At 44.1% G+C, this 24,100-nt stretch overlaps 1 protein-coding gene across 1 annotated transcript; it reads left to right on the top strand.

The window, feature by feature from the left end:
• The first annotated feature begins 475 nt into the window (after window positions 1-475).
• On the top strand, window positions 476-23,192 carry ARF1 (ARF GTPase 1). The gene is made up of 5 exons (XM_077808467.1): window positions 476-602; window positions 17,313-17,497; window positions 18,714-18,824; window positions 19,644-19,768; window positions 21,695-23,192. The coding sequence occupies exons 2-5, from the start codon at window positions 17,350-17,352 to the stop codon at window positions 21,854-21,856; spliced, it is 546 nt and encodes a 181-aa protein (XP_077664593.1). The 5' UTR covers window positions 476-602; window positions 17,313-17,349; the 3' UTR covers window positions 21,857-23,192.
• The last annotated feature ends 908 nt before the right edge of the window (window positions 23,193-24,100 follow it).

Genomic DNA, 24,100 nt, shown 5'->3' with positions numbered 1-24,100 from the left:
CCACTAGCCATGTGCGTGTCACCCCAAGGGGTGTGCTGTCACCACTAGCCATGTGTGTGTCACCCCAAGGCGTGCAAGGTGCTCGTGTAAACCCAGAGGCGAGGCGTGCGCGTGCCGCCAGGCCCCGGAGGCTTCGCCAGCAGGACGCACCGGCCCGCTCTGCCCCGGGGCCGCCCCCGCCGGTCCCATCCCGCCCCCCTCACCGCCGCCGGCCGCCGGGCAAAGGTCGAAGGCAGGGGACACAACCACCGTCCCCTCCCAGGCCCCACCCCCGGCGCGCGCCTCCCTGAGGCCCTCGGCTCCGCCCCCTCGGCGCGCGCCACGGCGACACCGCGAGCCCGCCCCCTCGGCGCGCGCCACCTCCTCGCTCCTGCCCCCGCCCCCCTCCCCTTTCCGCACGCCGAGCCGGGGCGCCGCGGGAGCCCCGCCCACCGCTTCCCTCCTCGGTTACCCGTCGTGCTCCGCGCGGCCCTGGCACTGACGTGGCTGCCCGCAGCCGCCATCTTGTGAGCCTGGGCGGGGAGCGGGAGAGAAGCGCAGGAGGGAACCGGCCCCGAGCGAGAGCCCGAACGAGACCCAGAGCCCGGGGCAGCCAGCGCCGGGTAAGCGGCGACATCCCCCTCGCGCCGCCGGCCCAATGTCCTCCCGCCCCGCGCGGCGGCCTGGGGCCCTTCGTCCCCGGCGGCCGGGCTGCGCCCCGGGCCTGGGGGTGGAGGCCGCTGGGTGGGGGAGCGGCGGGGCCCAGCCTGCCGGGAGCGGCGGGGGCGGACCGGCGTGTTGCCCAGGAGGGGAGGCACCAGTAGGCCGCGGCGCGGGCCGCCCCTCCCGGGGGAGCGTGGGGCGGCCGGGGAGCGGCGAGAAGGGGTCCGGGGAGCGGTTCAAACGGTCGCTGCCCGCGTGGGGTTCCAGTCCCGCCTCCCCGACCCGGCCTAGGGACCCGACCCCGGGACGCCCCCCCCACCGCCCCAGCCTGGGCCCGGCCTAGGTACCCGACCTGCCTGCCCCCTCTTCTCCTCCCCCCCGCAGCCTGGGCCCGGCCTAGGCACCCGACCTGCCTGCCCCCTCTTCTCCTCCCCCCCCCCCCCCCCGCAGCCTGGGCCCGGCCTAGGCACCCGACCTGCCTGCCCCCTCTTCTCCTCCCCCCCCCCCCCCCCCCCGCAGCCTGGGCCCGGCCTAGGCACCCGACCTGCCTGCCCCCTCTTCTCCTCCCCCCCCCGCAGCCTGGGCCCGGCCTAGGCACCCAACCTGCCTGCCCCCTCTTCTCCTCCCCCCCCCCCCCCGCAGCCTGGGCCCGGCCTAGGCACCCGACCTGCCTGCCCCCTCTTCTCCTCCCCCCCCGCAGCCTGGGCCCGGCCTAGGCACCCAACCTGCCTGCCCTCTCTTCTCCCCCCCCCCCCCCCCCCCCGCAGCCTGGGCCCGGCCTAGGCACCCGACCTGCCTGCCCCCTCTTCTCCTCCCCCCCCCCCCCCCCCGCAGCCTGGGCCCGGCCTAGGCACCCGACCTGCCTGCCCCCTCTTCTCCTCCCCCCCCCGCAGCCTGGGCCCGGCCTAGGCACTCGACCTGCCTGCCCCCTCTTCTCCTCCCCCCCCGCAGCCTGGGCCCGGCCTAGGCACCCAACCTGCCTGCCCTCTCTTCTCCCCCCCCCCCCCCCCGCAGCCTGGGCCCGGCCTAGGCACCCGACCTGCCTGCCCCCTCTTCTCCTCCCCCCCCCCCCCCCCCCCGCAGCCTGGGCCCGGCCTAGGCACCCGACCTGCCTGCCCCCTCTTCTCCTCCCCCCCCCGCAGCCTGGGCCCGGCCTAGGCACTCGACCTGCCTGCCCCCTCTTCTCCTCCCCCCCCGCAGCCTGGGCCCGGCCTAGGCACCCGACCTGCCTGCCCCCTCTTCTCCTCCTCTCCCCCCCCCCCCCCCGCAGCCTGGGCCCGGCCTAGGCACCCGACCTGCCTGCCCCCTCTTCTCCTCCCCCCCCCGCAGCCTGGGCCCGGCCTAGGCACTCGACCTGCCTGCCCCCTCTTCTCCTCCCCCCCCCCCCCCGCAGCTTGGGCCTGGCCTAGGCACCCGGCCTGCCTGCCCCCTCTTCTCCTCCCCCCCCCCGCAGCTTGGGCCTGGCCTAGGCACCCGGCCTGCCTGCCCCCTCTTCTCCTCCCCCCCCCCGCAGCCTGGGCCCGGCCTAGGCACCCGACCTGCCTGCCCCCTCTTCTCTTCCCCCCCCCCCCCCCCCCGCAGCCTGGGCCCGGCCTAGGCACCCGACCTGCCTGCCCCCTCTTCTCCTCCCCCCCCCCGCAGCCTGGGCCCGGCCTAGGCACCCGACCTGCCTGCCCCCTTTTCTTCCCCCCCGCAGCCTGGGCCCGGCCTAGGCACCTGACCTGCCTGCCCCCTTTTCTTCTTCTCCTCCCCCCCCCCCCCCCCTGCAGCCTGGGCCCGGCCTAGGCACCCGACCTGCCTGCCCCCTCGTCTCTTCCCCCCCCCCCCCCCCCCGCAGCCTGGGCCCGGCCTAGGCACCCGACTTCGGCCCAGCCAGTTTTAGGGACCCAGTCCTCAGTCCGGAATCTCCCACCTTGGCCTGGCTAGCTCTACAGACCTAACTCCACAACCTTGGCCATGTCAGGTCTACAGATCCAACATCCTCCCCCTGCCGTGCCCCCCCTCCACCCTGTGGGGGAGTTGGATGGGGGCGGTCAGGTCAAATCTCTCTCTGAGTAACTTGGAGCTGGCCCAGGGCATATGGATTTTTCTTTCTTGGACCGTTGGCTAGCTTTAGGTATTTAATGACTGTCCAGTTCTGGGAGTGTGATCTGGGATGTGTGTGCCTTCATTAAAGGTTTGAGGGTATAATTGCTTAATTCTTGTAGTGCTTGGGTTGGGTTGTGTGATGGGATGAAATGGTGAAGAGTACAGTTGCTGTCTTTACCCTGGAACAAATTTCTTTCCAGTCTCAACTGCTTGGGTGGGTGACCCAGTAAGTCAGCCTTCCACTACTCTGCATGCAAGGCTTCCTTATAACAGATTAGCTCTTGGTCTACAAAATCCCATCTGCCTTTTATCTGTGGCCCATATATGACACTCCAGGAAGGTAACCCTCTCCCACAATTCATCTCACCAGTAGTATAGAATTCATTGGTCATGAGGCATGATTGGATTTACCCCATCTTAGTATAATTAAAACTTTTGTCACAAAATCATCCAGTCACAGTATTTGACTTTGTCACTCTGGCACTTGGTACCTACCAAAGCAAATTCTTCAGGTTGACTGAGTGTATGCAGAAGTTTTATTTTGAATCCATCAGCTTAATCTATAGCTGAAATGTTAACTATTCAGGTAATATTTTGAATTTTGCTGTGCAACCACTGAGCCTCACAACACCTCTTTGAAGAGCATTATTATCCCTGTTGTACAGATGAGAAATTGAAAGCTTAAAGTTGAGGGATTTGTCCAAGGTCACTTAGCAGAACAGTTCTATTACTGTTTTTGCCACTCTAATAACCCAAAAGGTTTTTATCTGAATTTGGGTATTCCCTGTCATAACTTTCCTTTAAGGGAGTTAAATTTTCCTCCAAATATTCTTTATTTCTTTGTGGACTTTCTACTCAAAGCGGTACCATTATATATACTGTTAAGCTTGTAGGTATGGAAGGAAAGAGATTTTCTGAAAATGTACTTAGAGGATTGGTTTGATGCCATTATTTCCTCTACTGGACACCCATAATTGCTGCAAAGCTTGGGAGCTGACTACTTCCCCCAAGACATTATTGTAATGGTAGCCCTGGATGAAAAGGTGAAGAAACTTACCTGACTTGAAGCTCTTCATTTGGCTGGCTTGACTGTCTTCATTTGCCATGCTTACTGATACTTCTGCGCTGGCAGAGCAGCAAAGCCAAGAGATGGTTTAAACAAATGTCACTTCTACCTGCTCAGCAGCTTTGGGTGCTACAGCAATGGACACTGGTTAAGAAACACCTTTAAAAATCAGGTGCAGGGTAAGTTGTACCCATAAATAGGTAGCTTGACTGATCATGGTGTCCACTTATTTGCTGTGGGTTCCTAATTCAATAACCTTAAATTGGATATAGTGTCTGTTACTAATCTCAACATCAGTCTGTATCAGCAAATCCCTTTGTATAAAGTTATCAAAGTTTGGTTTTTTAAAAAAAATTCTTATCTGAAAAGGGACTATAAAAGTGGTACATTCTTACTCAATAGATCTTTGTGTAGGTCTGAGTCATACTTGTTGAGTCTGTTGACAAAATGGAGAGTTTCTTAGCCTTTGAAGCTAGCAGAGTTAGGAATGGACAGGATTCTGTTCCTTTTTGTGACTCAGCAGAATTGTTCACTGTGTTTGTTACCCCTGTGTAAAACTGTCCCTAGGTACTAGAATTGCATGGGTACAACTAAGGGCATAATTACCATGCAGAACCCTTATTACATAAATTGGTGGAAGAAGGAAGGAAACCCATCTTGATGACAAGATTGGTTGAGTTTGGAATGATGGGAGTTAAGTAAAATGACTTTTTCTATCAAAGCTGCTCAGTAGAAAATCACTGAGATGACAATATTTACATTTCAGAGTAGAACCACACTTTAGTTTCATCATCTGTTATGAAATATTTTATCAAGTAGGTCATTCTCATGAGTATTTTAGTGTTCTGGATTCTTTACAGTGGGTATATTTGGTCAGCATAGTCTATGGCTACACTATAGCTTAAGTCGAGATACGTTACGTTGCTCAGTGGTGTGAATTGGCAACCCCCCTGAGCAACATAACTCGTGCCTAGTTAAGCACCAATGTGGACAGCACTATGGCAGCAGGAGAGTTCCTGCTGACGTAGTCACTGCTACTCATTGGAGGTGGATTAGTTAAGTGGACAGGAGACTCCTGTCCGCTTAGAGCAGTTACATAAAAGCAGGCGTCTCCAAACTTTTTGAATCATGAACCCCCAGGGCCAGCTCTGGGGAAGAAAAAAAAAAAAAAGCGGCCGCCGGCGTGCCTCCGAAGACGGAGCGGCGAGAGCCGAGCGGCCGCCGGCGTGCCTCCGAAGACGGAGCGGCGAGAGCCGAGCGGCCGCCGGCGTGCCTCCGAAGACGGAGCGGCGAGAGCCGAGCGGCCGCCGGCGTGCCTCCGAAGACGGAGCGGCGAGAGCCGAGCGGCCGCCGGCGTGCCTCCGAAGACGGAGCGGCGAGAGCCCCAGGGATGGTCTTGCGCGCACCCCACTTTGGAGACCACTGCATTAGAGAGCTTACAGTGGTGCAGCTCCATCGGTGCAGTTGTGCTGCTGTAAGCTCTCTCTCACATAGCCATTTCCTTTCTCTCCTCCCCCCTGCCCCGTCTGTTGAAGGCCTTGTTCTTGTGGAGACTGTAGAACTAGTGATACAGCTACCACTATCCCCAGCTATCATTCTCTTCCTTGTACTGATGGGCAAAAGTTTTGAATCAGCTTCCTGCTACAACAGCTGTTTTTCTGCATTATTCGGCAGTTTTTCTTGCTGCTTGCAAGTATCTAATTTCATTTTTGTTTCTAATACATGAAAACATTGTGAATATATGGTATTACTTTTGCTGATGTCTCAATTCTAATATAATTCCTATTCATATGCTGATCTTGATCCAAACAGTCAGTTGAGCATTGGCTCTTGGATTTGGTCAAGTGTCAGCCACCATTCTTGTTTCATTTATTCTTTAACTTGAATTTATTCACAGTATCTAGGGTGAGTCTAGTCATAGTGTTGAACTCGTATAGTGAATGGGGATGGGGTAGTATGTCAGACATAGTTTAAAACTTGAGCAGTTTTAACTTACATAAGTATTTTGCTATTGTAAGTCTGAGCCACATTCTGTTTAAGTGGAAGTAGTTAACACTTTCTGCTGGTTAGACTGAGCACAGTGTTCTTAGGTTTCATCATTTTTGAAAGCAGATGAAGCTGTAATCAAATTACTTTAGATATGCCTTGACTGGGTAGGAGACTACACTTAACTCTGACATCCTCTTTCAGGCAATTGGGGGCATCCAGAAGGAAAAAATAGAATAGCCTTCTGCTTCTGCCCAGAAATCTCATGATTGTAGTCTAACTCCTTCCAGTAGAGTGAATTCCTTTCCATTTTTTCCAACCTTTTTTTAAAGGAAGATACAGAAGTAATGATCCAAATGAGCCTCTCTAAACTTAACATCTCTTTGCAAAAATGTGGGCTGCCAAAAGCTGAGAGCCTACTGGATTACTATGGAATATGTTAAATTGTTCATCTGTTTTTTTTAGATAAACAATATTGGGTTATCCCTGTTCTTTGTCTTGATACACAAACTGTTCATAATATTTTAACGTGGTTCAGGGTTTTATTTTTGAAACTTAGAAGTGCATCACTACTTCTCGTGCATTAGGTTGAACTTGAAAACAAGAACCCCAGACTAATGTGGCTTTTGAATAAAATGTTAAATGGTCCACCTTTTGTCTCCATGGGTTCTAGAACATTGTGCAGTCTACTTCTGTTCACATTACTGCAGGAATGACTAAATCTTTAGTGCACTAGGGCAGTATTTAACTGTTCATGTGCATGTCCCACCTATTTATTTCTATTACAGTAGCACATAGGGGCCCCATTATGCTAAGCGCCATACGAACACACAGTGTGAAGAAGGTCTCTTCCCAGAACTTACTTTCACCTGTCTACTTAAATTGTAACAGACAGAAGAGATGTGATGGAATTTAGGTGAACTCATGTTCCTTAGGAGTCATGTTTCATTCTTGTGCAGAAGCAATTGAGAAGCTGTGGCCAAAGTCGCAAGTAAGATCTACTGTCAATGAAGAACATCATCTTGATTTGAAGACATGCCAAGCTGTGTTCAGCACCTGCAACATTGCATTTATTTGGTCCTGATATTTAGCTGCTCTTGTATGGTAGTTTGGCAGAGAAGTTGTTGTGGCGCTCAACGTTTTTTTTAAAAGGCTTAGCTGCGACTCTTGGTTGAAAATAACTTACAGTATACATGTTTTCATCCAGCCCATCTGGGGGCTGGCATTGTCTGCTCTGCATGACTCTTCATCTAGTTTCGTAGAGTGCCCTGTTCATAAAGTCTTGGAGAACATGAAAGCCACATTTAGATCAATCTTCAGTTATGCTTAGCAAGAAAAGAATACATTTTGATGGCTCTTGTGGTACTATGAAGAAGAATCACTTCAAATGGGCACAGAAGGGAATTCTTAAAGCTGAACTGTGAAGCAAAGACAGAATTCCCTTTACTGTACCATGTCTTTATAGACAGCTTTTAATTGGCTTTTTCCAGAAGGAATGGTTTATTTTATGTTAGAAACATCAGGAATGTCAGGTCTCTGCTTTCCTTGTGTTGGTTGGTAAGTAACCAAGATACTGTAACTTTTTAACTGTTTTTCCTTCCTTTTCCAAACTCAGCATCCCACCCCTTTCAGTTGGAGATAGGGAAAGTTGCCGCTCAGGTTATGGCATTATGTGCAATCAGCCATTTAAGATGCACAACAGATCTTACCAAATACCTCCATTAAAGAGAACAGAGGGCTTAATATATTGTAACAAGTTGTTGGTGGAAGGGCAGAGGAGGAGTGTAGAGGTAGTCTTAATACATCATGGTGAGAGTATTAAATGATACCATCTCTTGTTTTGTAGCTCATCTTTAAATACTCTGTACATGACTCATCTTTAATTCTAAGACTTCATAGAAAGTTAGATTGCCAATGATGATACATACTTAGACTAAAAATTCTGAAAATTAACATGACTTCTATATCTAAAACTTATGCTTAATTTTAGTCCTGTAAATAATATCTTGAAAGTAGTAGTCTTGATTTCAGTAGAAGAAATTAGAAATCCAAAACTATTCCAGCTTCAAAGAATTCGTTGGGTTGGCGACAACTACTTGCTATTTAGCCATCTTTCATCCTTTGCTTCATAGGTGAAAGGCCAGTAAACAACTTCTACAAATAGTTAGGTATAACTGTTGAATAGTCATGTGTTTAGTTACATAGTTGACAGTATTCTGATCAGGAGCTATTTTTAAAATTTGCTGCAGTAGAACATTTTAAACTAAAGGAAACATTCTTCAAGTACGAAAGCATGCAGGTTTGTTTAATTGGCTATATATTCATTTCAGGTGTGAAATACTATGCTGCTAGATTACGTTGGCACTAAAACTTCTAAGATGGTTTATCCCTGTGAAAGTTAGAAATGACCCAACATCTAAACAGTACTTTACAGGTCAAAGGCACACCAAGGAAAACTAAAGAGGTTGGGTAAAACTGTGTTTCTTTACTCTGTGCATTTGTTAGCACATCGTATAAGTCCATGCAAATATAAATTTTACTTAGTCTTCAATGAGGAAGAGTGCCTTTGATATGTTGGGGGGGGGGGGGGGCGGAAATTGGTTCATAAACCTGTCATTCGTGCCCATTAAGCATTTAAGTAGTTGGCAAAACATTTGGACACGAAGCAGTTTCTAGAATTACATTTTGGTTATACTGTTGACAAGAAAGCTAACATAGGCGGTTGGGGATGGAGAAAAGGACTGCTGTGAAAAATATTTTAAATACATATCTGAAATCACAAGTTTAATATTACATTTCAGACCAATAGTGCTTTGGCTTCAATATGGTCAGATATTTTATACAAAGGAGGCATTTTAACTAGTTATATTGTAAATAGCATGTTATGGTGCACAAGAATGTGTGTACATTAATGATACTCTTTACCAGTTGTAGCTATTGGAAGAAAAAGCTAAAGGAAAAACAGCTGAAACTGCTAGTGCTGGCTAAGGGTTTAGCAAGTCTTTAGAATGCCTTCCTTACAGCTGCTTTCTCTTTAACAGACATGGCATGTTTGTACTCTGAAGTAGGGAATTAAGCTTTTCTGCAGTCAGTCTTATTTGCTAGCAGTGCCTTTCCATCTTTTCTATGTTGGTCATCATCAGTAGTAGAAGACAGTTTGTGAGCAAGATGCTTATACTCCTGCCCAGTAGCTTTTCTTGCCATGGTTTGAAACAGTGGACATGTGTAACACCAGTTTAATTACTGCTGAAGCTCCATGTGAGTGTGGTTATGGAGGAGCACAGATGTAAATATTTTGGTTTTGCATTTAACATTCTACTACTCAAATTGTGAAAATGGCAGAAGGATGTTGGATATCCAGGTTTTTCCCCACCCTATTGCCTTAACACAGTGGTTTTCAAACTTTTGTACTGGTGACCCCTTTCACATAGCAAGCCTCTGAGTGCGACCGCCCCCTAATAAATTAAAAACACATTTTTACATATTTAACGCCATTATAAATGCTGGAGGCAAAGTGGGGTTTGGGGTGGAGGTTGACCGCTTGCGACCCCCCCATGTAATAACCTTGGCACCCCCCAGTTTGAGAACCCCTGCCTTAACGCATTCTACAATATCTTTTCGTTAAAACAGTGTGAAATTACAGGAAATGGCGACTTACATCACAATTGCTTTTTTATTTAGTCAATAAAGTTGAATCAGTTGTACATGGCCAAATGGAACTGTGCCATGAAAGACTAAAAGACTGCATTCCAGTTTTCAAAGATCTTAAATCCCAGTTAAAACATCAGTAAAAATACGCACCTTTCTTGGCAGATTATTTACAGCATAGTTTGAATTAAAATTAGTAGACTGGCTTTATTCAACAACTATTGGATAGCATATAAGCAGCAAAAGGAGGAACATACTGAATTTCTAAAGGCACGCAAGTAAAATAAAAAGCTATTAAAACTGGTACGGATGCTAAAGTATAGAACACTACTAAACGTACCTTTTAGTCATGTCCCTTTTATTTTAGATAATGTAATGCTTAAAGGTTAACATTTGTCAATGGTGCCATATACCACTTGAGCAAACTTCTAAAATTAATTCTGCATAGTAAAAGCATTACTATAAGACTCAGTCACTCTAATTTTAACTTTGCTATGACTTTACCTAAGATACATCACTTGCTAGAAATGTACCTGAAGTTTGAGATATATTGTGCTTCCTGGTATAAATTTGCAGTCTTACCCAGAAATGAGTCTTTGTTCCTCTTACTGCTTACCAGTGGCACGCAACATCTTAACTGAACCTGAATAACAGGTTTCTGCCACTGTGCAAACCTTATGGGAGGTGCTATAGAATGCAACATCAGAGTAAGGGTGTGCTCTGTAGTGCTCAGGGCTTGTCTACACTTACAACGATGCAGCTGCCCCGGTAGCACTTAGTGAAGACTCTACCTACGACACAGAAGAGCGTCTTTTTCGGTGTAGGTATGCCACTTCCCTGAGTGGCAATAGCTAAGTTGACGGGAGGAGCCCTCCCATTGACATAATTTTGTCTACACCAGGGGTTTAGTCCGTATAACTACAGCACTCGGGTGTGGATTTTCACCTAAGGGATGTAGTTATACCAACATAAGTTTGTATGTAGTCCAGGGCTGGGCCTAATGAGCAGCAAAACAGGAGTAAGGGTAGCAAAGGCATATTCAGAGCTGGTGAATGGTACTAGGTTTCAGCCTCCATGGATGTCAGTCATGTCTACAAAATGCGGTTGGCACATTTAGCAGCAGCTCAATCTGTAAAAGCAACCCTGACCTGGAGGGCCGTACCTTACAGGTGATAGAACAACAGAATCTGTTAATTCTCTTGCATCTCTTCTGAGGATGCTAGCTGGGGACTTGCCTATGTACAAAAACTGCCTATTGCTGACAGTGGGTGGTGCTGAATGTGGTTTGGCTGCATATGAAGACAAGGATAAACCACATTAAGGTAACTTTTTTGTCGTGAAGACAAGCCCTGGATGAACTACTTGTGGAGGTTATACCTGTGCACTGGGAACTAGACAGAGACCACCAAACTAGCTTCACATGGACTGTCAGACTGTTAACAGAGTTAATATTTGGGGTCTCTATTAGAGTTAGGGGAAAAGAAAACCGGAGTAAAGGAAGATTCTTTACTTAAGAATAGGCCATATATTGGGTAGTTAAGACTCACTTTAGTATAGTTTGCCTTTTCTCAAGTAAGACACGTAATGGCACACATCCAGACATCTGGAAGAGGCAAGAGAATGAGAAGACACTGGTATGTCTACACAGTAAATATGCGTGGCTGGCCCGTGTCAGCTGACTGACTCAAGGAGCTCAGGCTGCAGGGCTGTTTAATTGCAGTGTAGACATCTGGGCTCCAGCCCAGTCATCTATACTGAAGTTAAACTGCCCAGTGAGCCCAAGTCAGCTGACATGGGCCAGCCATGGATATTTAGTTGCAATGTAAACATACTTTTCATGGGCCTTTTTGGGTAAGGGTCTCGCCATATGGGGTGGAGAATAGCTATTCAGAAATTGTCAGTGTTAATAGTTAGGCTGGTGGTCTTCATAAGTAGATGTGTTAGGGGAAAGAACTAGAAGACAGTTTATATTACTGTAGTGTGAGATGCCCCAGTCACAATTACGTCCCTGTTATACTTTGCGCTATACAGACACATGAAGATACAGAAGGCATGACTGAATCTCTTCCATTAACAATAATATGTAAAAATAGCACTAAAGCCTGTCTTTTAAAAAAAAAAAAAAAAAAAAAAAAAGAGAGAGAGAGATTATAGGGTGGTGAGAGAATGGAAGTTATGCTGATTGATACAAACTGGAAGATGAGTTAGTGGAAGGAGACAAAAGAGGAACTGGAGACTGGAAGAGGCGTAAAATAATAGAAGCTTCCCTCCTTCCAGCAGCCATGGTAGGGGGTAAGTTTATCTGACATCTAGCCAGAGGCAAATACAAAAGAAACCCCAAGCAGGAATAGCACCAGGAATTGCATAATTAACGCAGGTTTGTAGCTGGGTTTCTCTATAGAGCATTGCTACTGGTAAGTCTTGCTTCTGTCTAATGGGTGCCTAGTAAATGTTTCAAGTTCTGACTTTTACACAGATGAAAACTAGATTGGTAAATATTTTTATGACATTAAAAGGACTACAGCTATATGCTCACGTATTGTGTACAGTTTGGGTGCTGCTATAGAGAATATTGGACAAGACACAGAACTGGGTAACAATTGTGGTAAAGCATACATTGTATCCAAGGAGAGAGAGGAGCTAAGTTTATATTCACTAGAAAAGATCATTTAAAATGGAGACATAGTGAAAAGTGTAAAAATCTGAAGTTGAATAGAAAGGTGGATGTCATAAAACTACTGAGGAGGATGATAGTTCTAATTTAGGCTTAAATGGGGAGCACAAACTTATCTGCCACCAAAAGAATTCAAAGAAAATCCTCCTGTCTCCATAGTTTGTGGAGGGGAAGTAGCAATGGAATTTAAATGTAAACATAGCCCTGGTCTACACGGGGGTGGGGGGTCAACCTAAGATACGCAACTTCAGCTACACGAATAGCATAGCTGAAGTCGGTGTATCTTAGGTCAACTTACCTGGCCGTGAGGATGGTGGCGAGTCGACTGCTGCCGCTCCCCTGTCAACTCCGTTTCCCCCTCTCGCGAGCTGGAGTTCCGGAGTTGACAGGGAGCGCGTGTGGGGATCGATTTATCACGTCTAGATGAGATGCGATAAATTGATTCCCCAGTAGATCAATCACTACCCGCCGGATCAGCGGGTAGTGAAGTCCTGCCCATAGAAACTTGTTACTGTAAGACAACCACAGATTGTATGCCTCTTTTGAGGCATGGGAAGACATTAAGAATCTCAACTACATGTTAACTGAGTATCCAATTTTAAATGGCTGCCGTCAAGATAGTCATAACCTAAATTCAGTTATGTCTTTAAACATGTAAAATATTTTTTAAAAATTTACTCCACTTCTTTACAGGGCTTGTAAAGTAGCCTAATGGTGGTGGTACTCAGCCCTCCAGCAGGGGTGTAGTTATAAATGCCTATGTAACAAAATAAAGTCCAAATCTCTTTTTTTTAAGTCTGGTATAAGGATCTGCTGTGGAGGCAGCACACTCCTGCCCAGTGGAATGCTTCCTGTCATTCACTGCCCTCACCAAATAAGGATTGACATTGTCTGCTGCGAAAGGAGGCATCTCCTGTTCTTGTCTGAAGACTGGTGACAGTGTTTTGAGGAAATGGGGGCTCTAGAAAGAAGGAAATGCATTCCTTTGCAAATGAGTCATGCCATAATCTTTCTGTGTGATACAACATTCATAAGTTGAACTACAGTTCTCTCCAGTAGCTCAATATTTTGGCTTTATAGGAATATGAAAGCATTAAGGTATCTTAAGAGAAAGCACCTCTTTTTAACTATGACAATAAAACAAATTTTAACTGGAAGTAAACCTAACACTAAAGACAGTTTCCACGCCACATCTTATTAAACTTAAGTGAATTAAATGTTGGTGAAAGATTCCAGAATGACAGCCCTCGAGACTGAAAACAAACATGGACAGTGGTGCAACAGAAGCATTCCACTCTGCCGATCCTAAACTTTAGTCTATCTCTGTGTGAAAGAGAGTGATAGCTTCTTGATCATTCTGAGACTAAATAAGGATCCCTTTGACAGAGGGCACTGGGATGCGCAAATCTTTTTTGGGCGCTACACTGAGTCATATTTAGTCTAATTTCAGATATTTATATATTGGCTTCAGTAATATTCAGTAATTCCACAATTATTTTTAAAACTTTGGTTAAAAATGTATCGACTAGAACATCATTTTTAAGAACATAATTGCTGAGAACCTTCAGTGAGTTTTGCAGCGAAACTATACTATTCTTAACACATTGCTAAACAACTCAAGGTAGATTCTGGTCTCTTTGCATTACTCATTGCTAAGTATTTTGGGGGTGGGGAAGTGTAATAACTGACATGTTTTAGTCATCAAAAGGAAATTGAGTTCTGTGACATGGACTATCTTAAGAGTTTCTTAAATTCGAGGGACAGTCTTAAGTCTCCCTTGCTTACTGCACATGTGCAGTAAACTTTCAGATGACCGATTAATTGGTAATGTGTTAACAGAGTACACATCATATTATATAAAGAATTTGGCTTATTGTAGTAAACAGAAATCCTCTAAAAATCATGCCGTTTATGACTATATATTCCTGCTGCCTTTTTTGTTCGAAAATGTATACCTTAATTTTAAGTTAACTTTTCCATTCGTGATGGTCATTTCTGCATATATCAATGTACATTTGAGACCTCAGTTTCCAGGCAAAACAGTAACAAAGTGAATTATGTCACCAGTTCAATGTAATGCAGTGTCACCATCTACTAGTTAAGGAACATAAAAAATGTTAAGCTTTTGTTTTTAAATGCCCTTAAGTTCTTACCCTTTCTCTCTGGTAAAATTTGTCTTGGATGCTGTTTTCAATTGAATGCAACATACAGTGATATTTGTTAGAAAAGAATAATTTTTTGTTGCCATAAACGGCAATAATTCCTATCCCTAGAATGACATGGTAATCTTTTATTGGACCAACTTCTGTTGTTGAGGGAGACAAGGTTGGTCCGATAAAAGATAATACTTCACCCACCTTGTCTCGCCAATATCCTGGGACCCACACAGCTACAACACTGCATATCATTAGAGTATAGTACTGAATTTGCTGATAGCAACATAATGTACCTTTTAATGGAAATATAGCGGTGTGTCAGTTACATAGGTGAACTGCAAAGCTTTTGCTGAAAATGTAACCCTGTGGGTCAGGACTTAAAAGTAGAAAAGCAGATATCTGTTAAAACTGTCTTATATTTTAACAGTTTCAGAGCACTAGTTTCCTCAAATCCTAAAGAATCATATTCTGAGCTATTTTTTTGGTCTTCCGCTTTCATCGCAACTTCAGTGCTCACTTGTAGATAGGATTAGAGTAGAATGATTAACACCACCACCATTTTCTCATATTGTCCTTTTGACTGATACTTTTGCGTACCCAATCTCGACCAACAGTCAATGATATCTCCTAGGAAGTTTCAATAAAACCAGTTGATCTACTTTTGAGAAGATTCTGTCTCAAAGATGCGGGTTTGGTGTTTAGCAAAGCCTCAACCAGTATGTTGTTCACACTGCAAATTGGCTTCCTCGTATAAATCAATCCGCTGGTGAGGAGGGAAGCAACTGTTAAAGAGCAGGCAAGCATGATGGGCTGTGTCGGGGATTTGTCACTTCCCATGTCTTTGTTTAGTGAACAGAGTAGTGTTTGTGTTTTTTAAAAAAAAATAAAAATAAAAAGGCAGCCCAGGTCTTAACATCTTTTAGTCAGCTTAGAGTGAATGGTATATTTATCATTTTGAGGTAATATATGTGCTATGAGTAACCCACACAAAGCGTTGAGGCACGATGAAGTAGTCAAGTGTGTTGTTCATGTTGATAAATCACGTACACTTCAATGTTTTCTTTCACTAAAAATTAATACTTAGCTTTTGTATAACTTTTCAGCATTGGAAAAGGATGGTGATGCTGAGTATGTCAGTAATTGAAAGATATAGCATAAGCACACTAACAAAAGATTCAGGACTACTTATGGTAGCTATCTTATAATTAGGACTACCTTTTCCCCCATTTGTCAAAGTCCTTGCATTTTCCATAGTTAGGCAAAACAGTTTAAAAAAACCACTAATCTGTATCCAGTGCATTTTTAAAATCCTGAAAAGACCATGAGCTCCTGACAGCTTTTGTTAGAATTTGTGTTCAGCTGCTAGTCTATAGCTGTTCTTAGCCCATGTTACTATGAAGAATGTTGTCAGTAGTTATACATGCAGTAACTTGTACATAAGACCAGATGGTTTTCACCCAAGAGTTCTGAAGAAACTCAAATATGAAATTGCAGAACTACTAATTGTGGTATGTAACCTTTTGCATAAATCAGCCTCTGTACCAAATGACTGGAGGATACTAACATAATGCAAATTTTTAAGAGAGGCTCCAGAGACAGTCCTGGCAATTACAAGGCGGTAAGCCTAACTTCAGTACCAGTCAAATGGGTTGAAAATAGAGTAAAGAACAAAATTGTCAGACACATAAATGGATCAGTATGCTGGAGAAGAGTCTGTGTGGCTTGTATAACGGGAAATTATGTCTCACCAATCTGTTAGAGTTCTTTGAGGGTGTCTGCAAATGTATCAAGGGTGAGCCAGTGAATATGGTGTACTGGGACTTTTAGAAAGCTTTTGACAAAGTCAGTCTCCACGGCTTTTAAGCAAAGTAAGCACTCATGGGATAAGAGGAAAGGTCTTTTAATGGATCAGTAGCTGGTTAAAAATAGGAAACAAAGGTTAGGAATAAATGGTTTTCACAGTGGAGAGAGGTAAATAGCAGAGTCCCCCGAGGATCTGTACATGAACCAGTGCTGTTCAATACATAAACTTTCTGGAAAGAGAAACAGTGAGGTGGCAAAGATTTACAGACAATAAAAATTACTCAAGATAGCTAAGTCAAAAGCTGACTGGGAAGATTTACAAAAGGATCTCACAAAACTTAGTGATTGGGCAACAAAATGGCAGGTGAAATTCAGTGTTGATAAATGTAAAGTAATGCACTTTGGAAAACATCTCAACTGTACATATAAAATGGGGTTTTAATTAGCTGTTACCACTCAAAGATCTTGGAGTCATCCTAGGTTGGTCTTTGAAAACATCTGTTCCATGTGTGATGATAGTCAAAAAAGCAAACAATATTAGGAACCATTAGGAGAAGGATAGGTAATAAGACAGAAAATATCATAATGCCACTAGATGAATCCATGGTACGCCCACACCATGAATACTGCATGCAGTTCTGGTCACCCCGTTTCAAAAAAGATACAGAGAAGGGCAACAAAAATTATTAGTTTCTATGTGAGGAGAGATTAAAAGACTGGGACTGTTCAGTTTAGAAGAGATGACTAAGGGGGTTATGATAGAGGCTTATACAATCATGACTGGTGTGGAGAAAATGAATTAGGAAGTGCTAGTTACCCCTTCACAGAACACAAGAATCAGGGATTACCCACTGACATTAATATGCAGCAAGCTTAAAAAAAACATAAGGCAGTACTACTTCACACAGTGCATAGTTAACCTGTGGAACTCATTGCTGGGGATGTTGTGGAGGCCAAAAGTATAACTGGGTTCCAAAAAGAATTGAATAAGTTGACAGAGGATTGGTCCATCAATGGCTACTAGCTGAGATTGTCAGGGACACAACCCCGTGTTCTGGGTGTCCCTAAGCCTCTGACTGGCAGAATCTGGGGCTGAACAACAGGGGATTGATCACTCAATTACTGCCCTGTTCTGTTCATTTCCTGTGAAGCCATTGTTAGAAGACAGGATATTGAGCCAAATGGACCATTGGTCTGACCCAATATAACCATTCTTATGTTTTAATTGTCTTGAATTTCTTCTCTCTAGATTTCATTGGCCAGTGCGGGAACACCATATTTCAAGCATGGGAAATATTTTTGCTAACCTCTTCAAAGGCCTTTTTGGCAAAAAAGAAATGCGTATTCTTATGGTTGGTCTGGATGCTGCAGGAAAGACCACTATTTTGTACAAACTTAAACTTGGTGAAATAGTAACTACTATCCCTACTATAGGTAAGATATTTACATTTTGCTTGCTTTTTTAACCATTTTGAGATTCTGGTCCCTGTGGCACATTGTTCACATACTTCGGTGTCTTGAGTCCGTCATGTGCTTTGCTGGTTTCATGGCTCGGTTGCAGTGCTGCATCCTGACTTGGCTCTAGTGACACTTCACCTCTGAAGGGTTGGGGTGGAAGCAGTTACCTCTTTAGGCCTGGGAGGAGAAGAGAACCTATGACCAATGTTCCCTCTAATTTTTTACATCCATGTGCGGAATGAATTTTGTTGTGTGCACCAATATGGAGGTGATGTGTGGCGGGGGTGGGGCCCAGTGGTTCAGAGTGTGGGAGGGGGCAGAGGGTTGGGATGCAGTGGGGAGAGGGCTGGGGGTTGGGGTGCAGGTTGCAGAGGGTTGGGGTGTGGAACAGGGCTCAGGTCTGGGGCAGGGAGTTGGGGTGCAGGGGGGCTCTGGTTAGGGATGAGGGGGTTGGGGTGCAGGCTGCGGTGGAGGGGAAGGACCTTTCTTTCCCTCTTCCCCCCCCCCCCCCCACGCCCCCATGCCCTATCTTGCTGCAGCAGGCCAGGGGAGAGGCACCTTTTCCCGGCCGCGGCAGCTCCGGGGCTAGGGCCAGGGGAGAGGCACCTCTCCAGTCTAGGGCCCCTGTGGTTGCACACTTGCATGGCCCTTGATAGCCTGCCATGTGGCCGCACAGTTTACAGAGAACTTAGCATATGGCTGCTTTTAATTCCATTCCTTCCTTCTGGCCAGTGTGTGGAGCAACTTTTAATAGGCTGGGGAAGTTTGTCTAACTTTTCTATGCTAAGGGCACCACAAACATGAATCATTTGGGGGGGGTAGGGGTGGAAAAACAGAGTGGCTCTTCTGGGGAGATGGAATGGTCAGAGGTTAGAATCAAATCAATAAAATCTGAAGGTAAGGTAGGAAGGAATATATTTAAAAGTCCTTTTAGTTCCTCTTACAGTTCCAGCCGCAGAAGTTTCGGTTGAGGAGCCATTCATACACACTCATTACTGTCTATTTTTAGGGGACTTCAGAAGGTAAGAGAAACAGCTCTTAACCATGTTGAGGTCTTGAGAGGAAAAGTGTGAAAGCATCTAAATTCAACTTCATATACTTGTCTTTTATGGTTACTTCTGAGCATGAATTGGAGACAGTAGTATATATTTTCCTGCTTGATCAATTTTTTTTGTCACCATTTCTATTTCAGGTTTCAATGTAGAAACAGTAGAATACAAGAACATTAGCTTCACAGTGTGGGATGTAGGTGGTCAGGATAAGATCAGACCTCTCTGGCGCCATTATTTCCAGAATACACAAGGTGGGTCCTCAGTTAAATGACTATCTATAGTAAAGAAACTTGTGTGTGTTAAACTTTTTTTTTTCCTGAATTGCTTACTACATGAAAACATAAGCCAAAGCATCAAAAAACTGTCCATTCAAGGGTTTGGTAAGTGGGTACCAATCCAAAACTTCAGTGTGTTTGTTTCAGTTCCCAAATTAGATTAACGTAGATGTAAAAATGACAACAGTTGCTCCTTTAAAACACTTGAGAATCAGCTGTTTTGCTTGCCTGTCAAAACCAGGGTTCAGAATTCTTTCCTCTGGAAGAGTTGAAAATCTGCTTTTAAACTAATGGAGAAAATATGCTCCTTTTTAAGTACTTGTCATCTACTACAGAGCTAACATAAAACCAGGCGTGAAGGACATGAGATAACTAGAGGAATTGATGTTAAAGCATGTAAAATACAAGTCTTGTAGCAACTCTCCTGCCCTATAACAATTCTTTAAGAGAACTTACACTGTGTGAAAATATTTTTGTAGTTTTAGTTGTGTGTGTGTGTGTGATTTGAAATCTGTTCTTGGTCCAAAATTGGGAGAAAATCTATGCATAGTCAGCATTTGCTGGGATTTGTCATTATCTCAGACAAAAGACGTTCTAGTAGCTAGAGACACACAAAGTGGTACGTACGTATCGATAAGCTGTTTGCTTTATCTTCTGTTAAAACTTCAAAATACTTGATTGTTCCCCAACCCTTCCCCCCACCCCGACCTGAAAAAAAACTAGGATTTTTTTAAAAGGAGAATTTCTGGTGTGCAGCTAGTTGGGTTTTTTGTAATGATTGTTTTTGTTTTATAGGCTTGATTTTTGTGGTTGACAGTAATGACAGAGAACGAGTGAATGAGGCCAGAGAAGAGCTTATGAGAATGTTGGCAGAAGATGAGCTGAGAGATGCTGTCTTACTAGTGTTTGCTAACAAACAGGTATGAGTTAAAGGCTTCTATTTAAAAAAAAAAATTCTGAAGAGTCATGAAATAGTTGTGTAAAAATGTTTGGTACACTGCGATATGGCAGTCTTCAACATTCCTTAGTGAGAGACTGAAAGGGCACTCAGTAGAATACCATATTGACACTGATCTGTAGCTCCACAGGCTTCAGCTGAATTTAAAGTGTGGGTCCTTCTCTGAAAACTGACTCCATCAAAGTGACATCATAAATCTTCATATTTTTGTCACACTAATTTCCATACCAAATTCTCAGCTTGCTAGTAAAGAATGCTGCCAACTTAACTTAAGTTAATTTAAAAGTATTCTGCTATTGCACCTGTCTGAATTTCCCCATGCAGTCAGGAAACTGACTATAAATAAATACTGCCAAAGCATACAGTAACCTGAAGATAGGTTATCTAATTCATTAGTTATGGTAAATTTAGGTGTCCCTTGTAATAGATACAAAAATTCTGTCAGTTGACTGCCTTTGTGGTATCCCTTTAAAAAAAAAAAAAATTGAATGGCAAGCTCTGCAAGCTCTCCATAGACTCAGTCTAGCTGGGTTTTCTGTCTCATGCATCACCACCAGTAGTGCATGGCTTGGTCTAGATTAGGTCCTCCTTAAAACTCATGTAACTGTATTGCAAATTTGAACACATGCAACTAATTAACTTTTCTGTGTGTAAGAATAGAATTCAGTTGACTCAGTTTTATTGGCTACAGCCATTAAAAGCAATAAGTAGTCATTGTTAAAGTCTTCAGGCAAGACTGAAGGTAGGCAGGGAGCAGAGCTGTTAAGAGTGCTATTTATGTACCTGCTCGTCAGAACTGCACTTCAAGTTTTTTCAGAAAAATCCCGTTTCCTCAGCTGTGAAGAGAACCTCGTGACTAAATGGGAGCTGACATTGTGAGGTCTCCCAGATGGCCTGAAACAATAGCCCTGAAGTGTGAGCTGTCTTATCTCAGTTCATGTTAATTCTGAATCTTAGGGCTTGTCTACGCTACTCGCTGGATTGGCGGGCAGCGATCAATCCACCGGCAGTCGATTTATCGCATCTAGTCTAGATGCGATAAATCGACTGCTGAGCACTATCCTGTCAACTCCGGTACTCCACCAGAATGAGGAGTGCAAGCGGAGTTGACAGGAGAGTGTCAGCTGTTGACTTACCGCAGTGAAGACACCGTGGTAAGTAGATCTAAGTACATGGACTTCAGCTATACTATTCACATAGCTGAAGTTGCATATCTTAGATCAACCCTGCGTGGTAGTGTAGACAAGCCCTTAGTGAGTTTAAATGTCAGCATTAACCATTTTGCTGCTGATCCCTTAGCAGAAGCATCCAGCAATTACAGAATTGTAGACAGCTTGAATAGAGTTCCACCCCTTTTTCTAATTTGATCCGACTGTGAGATTCTCTTTTTTAAAAAGCACATTACCAAAGTTAAAAGATTAAACAGAAAGCTGTTACTTTTAATCTACAGCTGAGAGAAAGCAGAATCTTAACCGGCGAGCAGAGATTTTCAAAGGTGTAATTTAAATTCTTTAAAATTGCTAAATTAAAATGTAACTGCTAATTTAATTAAAAAGGTAAATCTTTAGATATCCTTGCTTTTCCATTTAATAAAATGAATTCTGCATTTCAGTTCTGCATCACCAGCTTCCTTTTTCTTATACAATACAGTACTTTGGGGCAGTTTCATTCATAGGATGAAATAAATACTTTTCATTGACTTGTGTCAAATTTTTCTGAAAACTCACATTGAGTTAGGATAGTTACATACGAAGGTGTTATGCAAATACTTCTGGTGTTCATTGAAGTATTACTTGGTTTCGTACCTTCTCATATGTGAACACTTGAACTGAAATATGTAAAGGATTTTTCTAAGTGGAAAATGACTTTCTTGTTTTCCCACATTCAGGACCTCCCTAATGCAATGAATGCAGCAGAAATTACAGACAAACTTGGACTCCATTCTCTTCGCCACAGGAGCTGGTATATCCAGGCAACCTGTGCCACGAGTGGAGATGGTCTCTATGAAGGACTGGACTGGTTGTCCAATCAGCTCCGAAACCAGAAATGAAACCATAAAACTTCCTCTTCCCTCTTTTTCCTCCCCTCCCTTTTATTTCCTCCTCTTCGCCCTTCGCTTTACTCTAATGTGGCAAACTGTGCTACTTTGTGGTATTGAGTGCCGGAAGCTGTTTTCATTACTTTTGTCACAGTGTGTGTTGCACCATGCTGTAAATGTGGCAAATACAAGCCTGAAAACAGTTAGGTTTCTTATTTAATGTAAATAGTTTTTGTTTCCAATGAGGCAGTTTCTGGTACTCCTATGCAATATTACTCAGCTTTTTTTATTGTAAAGAATCAACTCACTGTTTAGTACTGGGAAGGGATTTAAGCGGATTAACATATGGGTTGCCAGTAGTCAATGTGCAATAGAGCTGAATACTGTCCCTGTTGGATTGTGAGATCTGTGTTGAGATCCATTTTGGTGGTTGGTTTTTAACCTGAATGCTCTATTTTTTAAAAAGCTACAGAAAAGTAAAACACTTGAGCACATAAGAAGTATGTTGGACATAATTTCTGTGATTCCAGTTTGAATACCAGTGATTTTTAAGTCCTTTGACATGGCCATGCAGAAATGAAACCAAGCTTCATCTGATTAAAATACAGATCCATGTAACTGCTAGATCTCTGGATCTTTCTGTAGTTCATAGCATGTGTGTTCAAAGGTTTGTTTGAACTGGTTTAGAGCAGTTTGAAAATTTGTTCATACAGCTTAAACCTCTGTGTTTTGCTTCAGATAAGGTTGATATTGTGATCTTCCATCAGACTTGAATAATTTCTGGGAGGGTCACATTTTTAACCTCTTACATCCTATGTGAAGTGTTTTGTACTTTTCTTGTGTGTAAACCACTCCAGAAGGCAAAACCTTTCCACAGAAAGCACAGCCTACGTCAGTCCTAAGCTCTATAGTCGGAAAGTACTGTACGTAAATAAGAAATGCCATGAACAATTCACCAAACATCTAGGTATAGTGTCTAGAAAAAAGCATGAGAGTCTGGAGAATCATTCCATTCTAGAAGTATTCAATCCCATTTTGGAACAATCCCATATCTGTATATGTGTGAAAACCCTGGGCATCCCTCATACTGCAAGGTTCAGATTTGCCATCAGAAAAAGATCTCTTTACTTTTTTCTTTTGTATTTTGATAAACACTGAAGAAGCTGGAGCTGTTGAAAACATTAAACTTGGGGAACTATCAGAACTGGTTTGTTTAGTGTTGCGGAAACCTTTATGCTTTCAATACACAATTAGTAATCAAACTGTTTTGTATACTTGTTTCAGTTTTCATTTTGACAAACAAGCACTGTAATTAAAGCTATTAGAATAAAATCTCTTAACTATTTCATGTTTTTATGTCTTGCTGTTTATTTGATCACCTTCGTAGAATCATAAAGAAATACTTGTCGAATAAAGTGTTTCCTGAAACTTGCACTAGTATTATTCATAGATCCCAATGATCCCTTCCAGCCTTGGAATCCCCTTGACTGGCCTCCTGTATAACGCACGCCATAGAACTCCCCAAAATAATTCCTACAGCAGATCTACTAGAAAAACATCTACTCTTGATTTAAAGATTTCAGTGATTTGTGGTATGCCGAGTTGCATCACTGCCTGACCTGTAACTATGGGTCACCTTTCTGCCAGAGCAGTAAAGAATCCTCTCAGGGAGGTGTTAGGCCTTAAATTTGCTGATATCCAGTAGGGGTTGCTCACTGGATTTTAATCTACCCCTTGTCATACTTCTAAGCAGTAACTTAATGTGAGATCTGAAAATAAGCCTTATCTTAGTTTGAACAAGGTGGTTAATAAAATCTCAGCATCCCAACAATGTCTCCTTCTGGAGTTTGGTTGAGTCCTGGGGTGAAATCCCACTAAAAATGTCCCACCTGTCAGCCACATGTTACAGCGTAGCTGCTGTAATTGTTCCTAGGGGACTGCAGTGAACCTGGCTGTGGGCTGGAGCAAAGCCCATATCCTCCAGAAATACTGCAGCACATTGGCTTCTAATAGTAGACAGAGCAGATGCGGAGCAGGCAAAACAATGCCTCTGAGGAGCTGATTTCAGATTAGTTCCTGTGGGTACTGGGGTCTTCTGCACTGCAATTGCTTCCTGCTTCAACAGAGAGGGAAGGGAAGTCTGAGCTTGAGAAAAATCCAGTGAGCTGAGGGGATTCAGAGCAAGGGAGGAGACTAGTATCCAGCCTGGGGGCTGGAGCAATTTCTAAGATGGGGCAGTATTCTGATCTGGGAGGG

This window comes from Eretmochelys imbricata, chromosome 2 (genome assembly GCF_965152235.1).
Source record: "Eretmochelys imbricata isolate rEreImb1 chromosome 2, rEreImb1.hap1, whole genome shotgun sequence".
NCBI classification, from domain to species: domain Eukaryota; kingdom Metazoa; phylum Chordata; order Testudines; family Cheloniidae; genus Eretmochelys; species Eretmochelys imbricata.
This window is presented reverse-complemented; position numbering and strand designations above follow the sequence as displayed.

Excerpts from the sequence above, each read along its gene's own strand:
- ARF1 (XM_077808467.1), top strand. The coding sequence starts at position 17,350 with ATGGGAAATATTTTTGCTAACCTCTTCAAAGGCCTTTTTGGCAAAAAA. Across the intron at positions 17,498-18,713 it reads AACTACTATCCCTACTATAG|GTTTCAATGTAGAAACAGTA; the intron begins GTAAGATATTTA and ends TTTCTATTTCAG. Across the intron at positions 18,825-19,643 it reads TTATTTCCAGAATACACAAG|GCTTGATTTTTGTGGTTGAC; the intron begins GTGGGTCCTCAG and ends TTTGTTTTATAG.